Genomic DNA, 4,979 nt, shown 5'->3' on the forward strand with positions numbered 1-4,979 from the left:
GATTTACGGAATGAACTTTGTTAATGCGAATATCGGAAATTGTTTATATGTGAATAAATATAGATAGTAAAATTGTAAAGCATTTGATTTCAAAGAATTTTATTGGCGAAAGTGGGTACCCTATGAAAAGAGTTCCATACCTTTACTTATTTTCTTAACACCTCAATTTTTTCCAGCGGTCCTGTGGTTTATATGGTGTCATTCGAAGAATCGCTGTCTCCTCGTCCGACAGTGCAATTTGAACCGGCAACGTAGGGATCAACTCCTTACTTTGCGACTCTAGAGCAGACGCTCTAACCACGCGGGCGACACTGTCAATGTTTGAATTTTATAAATACTTGGCAGCATGTATTTTAAGAGTTTGAAATAATTTGCACCATTTTATTACCTTGAAACTTTAAATTGTAGGAAATCAATGAAACAGAAGCTAGGGACAGGCGTTTAATGCAGTAGCACCATGAATTTAGCTTATACACCCACAGTTATTGCTGTTTGCAACCTACACACTCAGTCAGACTCTCAGGATATGAACAACAACAGCACCTTCGTACCTGATGAGACATTGAAATTCGATGACATTGACATAAAAACCTTTAATGATAAAGGTATATACATGTAAAAGGCAAGAAATATCTGTAATGTAAAACACATATATGTACAATATTTCCATTTTTTTCAGCAGGAAAAGAAGTAATATCTCTCTCAATTTTTTTTTTTTTTGTTTTCAAACAAAATTTATAGGTGTACAATGTGACCCTGATCCCCTACTGGAGGAGAACCTTGCCCTGAGGAAAGAGTTAGAGGATCTCAAGAGAGAACGTGACCGACACAAATGGAGTGCAGAGAAAATTGCCAATGATGATGGAAAGACCAAGTATTACACTGGGCTACCTTCCTATGCAGTGTTCATCTGGCTTTTCAAGTATGTATGATGGAATTTCAAAAGCATTTGGGGAAAAAAGAATCATTTTAAGAAATACAATATTTGTTCTCCTCTTCTACAAATCCCACATCTGCATCACAATGAATTCTATTTAAATACTCTAACTCTGACAATAATAAATATTTTTATGATAGTTTCCTGAGACCTAAGGCAGAGAGAATGAGGTATTGGATTAGTTCCAACACAGACCAGGATTCAGACAGACAGAGAGTATGAACAGGCTCATTGGGATTGATCGACCAGTTATTTGCTGTACTCATCAGATTAAGACTCGGCCTCTTCACATCAGACTTAGCTTACAGATTTTGTATTTCAGAGAGTACTTTTTCGAAATACTTTTCTACCTGGATTTCTTTACTCTCTTGTGAACTTAAGTCTCTTAACCCATTTCCTACCCGAGATATTATCAATAGAACCATGCCATTATCTTTCAAAGCTAAGTATTCTTCTGTTCGAGTTATACTTGACTGTACAGAGCTTTTTATACAGAGGTCTTCAAATCTTGAAAATCAGAGTTTAACATATTCTAACTATAAACACTACACAACTGTGAAGTTTCTTGTTGGTATTACACCATCAGGTGTTATTTCTTTTGTTTCTGTAGACTGGCCAGGTAAGATATCAGACAGAGAATTGACAATGAATTCAGGTATCTTAGATTTATTAGATGAAAATGACAGTGTAATGGCTGACAAAGGCTTTACAATAAGAGATCTGTTGGAAAAAAAGGAATGTAAATTGAACATTCCCCCATTTAGAGGTGTTAGTCCACAGTTTTCACCAGATGAGGTATTTGAAACACAGGAGATAGCTTCTTTAAGAATTCATGTAGAGAGGAGCATAGGTAGAGTGAAAAATTTTCATATTTTAGATGGTGTTATGCCTCTAACCTTGAAACCACTTATCACCAAGATTTTTCAAGTCATTTGTTGGCATACAAATCTGGATGTTCCACTTGTTAGGTCTTTCCACCTTTCTGTGGAAAGACCTATTGGTATTCTTCTGTTTCTTATTAGGTCTTTCCACCTTTCTGAGGAAAGACCTATTGAAATTCTTCTGTTTATTAGGTCTTTCGTGTCCGTTATGTAAAATCTCTACAACTTACACAAATCTCATGAAAATTGAAGTTATATGCCTATGAAATACATGTATTATACACACACGAAAGAGGACAAAACAAGTCATTTTTTCACACTATAACACTATTTTTCATTATGAGTGGGTCTTCTCTCCATCTTTTTGAACGGTAATCCTCAAAGTTTGCATAAAAACATACATATTTTGGTTTCCAAAATTATGGAGCAATGACCCACTATACCTTCAAAATATAAGTTTGTGATATAACTTTCGTATCTTTTCGAAAAATACTTGAAGTCCCTTAAGTCAATAGTCATATCACAAACATGATTTAAATGCCATACTTCATCAGGACTTGTGTAGCGTAGTGGTTAGCGTGCTAGTTTCAATAATGTAACTCAGGATTTTTATTGCCAGGGTTCGAACCCAATGGATACCACATTAATTTTTTTTATATAAAAGAATAAATGTTAACGAAAAATTTTCCTCAAAACTTTTTGTTTCTCATGATTTCATAAAAATCAATGATGAGAACTTTACTCTAAGTACTAAATCCACAATTTGATTATGGTTTTTATATATCTGAAGCTTGTGGGTTTTTTGCACCCTAAGTTCACCCATTTCCTTTGTATTTTACAACTAAAATTTAGAATTAGAATTTAAAACTTTAAAATAAACCTCCAAAGATGGTAGAAACATCATTTTTGTTCGCTATTGCATTCTTTTTGCATGAATTTTGGCATTGAATCAGGGCAGGTCTGCACTTAAATACTTAATTGAGATATTTTGAAAGGCTTGTATGTAAGAAATAAATTTAGATAGGATATTTTAGGGGCACCCCTGCCTTAGGGTCAAAATTTACGAAAGAAAAAAGAAACGTCAAAAAATAATGAAAATTGATTTAGACAATCTGCTTCAAATTTATACCATTCTGTCCTTAAGTCAGAATAGCTCAGTTGATATGTGCGCTGAATTTTACATCGTGGTTAATTAGCTTTCTTTTTAAGGTCGGGGGTTCGAATCCACTCTTTTATGCTTTTAAATTTTTGTCTTTTTTAAAACTATTTTTATACGCTTGTTTATTTTCAATATTATCTATCCTTTTTGCTTGCCCATTCTCGATTTGAGAAACACGAAAGAGGGATAAATCATAAGAATCCAATATACAATAGTCAGCTAGGTGTAAATGACTTCAGTATTTAAGCACACCTTCTCCGAGGACAAGAATAACTCACTCTGTGTTGCTCGATACAGGTTTTCTGTCGTGCTACTATCGTGCATGTCAGGGTATGAGCTTAATTTATTTAGAATAAAATACATGTAGTTTTGTTCTTATTTAATGTTCCAGACCTTGCGTTTTGAAACAGTAGAGCTACGTATATCAGTTAATGCACTCACTTGGATTTCACCTATAATTTTCACACATTAATGTTATGATTTATTATATCCATGGAAATGTGTTTTTAAATAGACACTGCTTTTATGTACAGTGATATTTAAAGTAAAGAAAAATATCAATATTATTATTATATTTTGAGGTAACATTTAGAATATTAATGAAAGTGTTTCTCCTACCTAAAAATCAGTGAAGTAAAGCTTTTAAAAAGCAAATGGTTTCATGTGTTTTGAACGGAAATCGACTAGCTTCTTGTAGAGAAGAAACAAAGCCCTGCCCTACAGGTTAGATCTCTTTTTATACGGTATTAAAATCAACCTTTCATAGCTTAGAGATTAATGAAAGCTGATTCACTCTTGCAGGGAGATATTTATAGATAAAGATAAACTGATGGAGGCAGAATGTGTATGATTGAATGTAGTAAAAATTTAGTAGGGGATTAACAATCCTAAAGCTGTACCAATGACCTGTGGTCAACTGTTGCAAGTATAGATTAATATTTAACTTGAGTTAAAATGTTTTCTTTAATTTTTACTCATTTAACCAATTATCATAATACATTTATTTACATTAGAGCTAATAAGGTCTACTTCATAATTAACCGTGACTTGAATTTGCAGAAAAGACTTTCGGATGTGAGTCTATTCTCACTTTGCTAAATCGGATGAGATTTAAGAGCCTGAGCCCCGTATCGGTGCAGGCGTTGGAACGCTAAGGAATGACCTAATATCAGATAGAGGGATATATGGGTCTAGATTTAAAGCATTTCAGCGGTATACTAGGCTTAATTAGTATCATCTTGCTAGGGGCTTAAAAGTGAGTTGCTAAATCGCGGAACATAAAGCGGAAAACGAAAAAAAATGTTTTCAGGTTAAATTGCTTAAAAATATTAAAATTATAGTAGAAACGGTATACGTTATATATTCTATATCGTATTTAAGCCTTATTGCCCTTTTCCTCCCTTTTATACTTTCAAAATGAGCTACGTCCCTGAAGATGGTTTTTTCTTGAATTGACACATACGCTATTTTTATCTTAATTTCAGATTTACAGTAATAGTGCCTAATCGTCTCGTAATTTCGGATTACATGAATCAGATTTGATCTTCTGGCGTCTTGTATTATAGCCCATACCATAACACTTCCACTTCCAAATCTGTCTACTTTCTGGATGCAGTTAACAGCAAAGCGTTCATGTCGTCTGTGGACCTTTGCTCGACCAACTGCACGGTGCAAAAAGAACCTTAACTCAAATGGTTTTACGTTGTCTCAAAAAATATGCAGATTTCTTTGTCTTGATCAGTGTGAGAATGGAAATTTGCTATTTATTTTATCCTATTTATAATCAGAATTATTTGAAAAGGTACTTGTCCTCGTGCATTTTTTACTCTTTGCCAAAAAAATCCCATAATGGAAAACATAATGGATCATAAAAGAGGAGAATCAGACACTATAGGGCATACCATTTGTCAATCAATATCTAAAAAATAAGGTAAGTAAGAATTAAGCCTAATGATATAACAGCTTTAAAATATATAGGACATATTAAATTCAAAATAAACAA

The 4,979-nt window shown here is 33.5% G+C and overlaps 1 protein-coding gene across 1 annotated transcript; it reads left to right on the forward strand.

Annotated features, from left to right (window-relative positions):
* The first annotated feature begins 457 nt into the window (after positions 1–457).
* Positions 458–1,159, forward strand: LOC134244415 (uncharacterized). Its single transcript, XM_062726685.1, has 3 exons — positions 458–605; positions 742–922; positions 1,078–1,159. Exons 1-3 carry the CDS (start codon positions 458–460, stop codon positions 1,157–1,159), a joined length of 411 nt encoding a protein of 136 aa, XP_062582669.1.
* Positions 1,160–4,979: the final 3,820 nt, after the last annotated feature.

This window comes from Saccostrea cucullata, unplaced genomic scaffold (assembly GCF_032062105.1).
Source record: "Saccostrea cucullata isolate Sc308-1 unplaced genomic scaffold, CSIRO_AGI_Scuc_v1 ctg1149, whole genome shotgun sequence".
NCBI classification, from domain to species: Eukaryota; Metazoa; Mollusca; class Bivalvia; order Ostreida; family Ostreidae; genus Saccostrea; species Saccostrea cuccullata.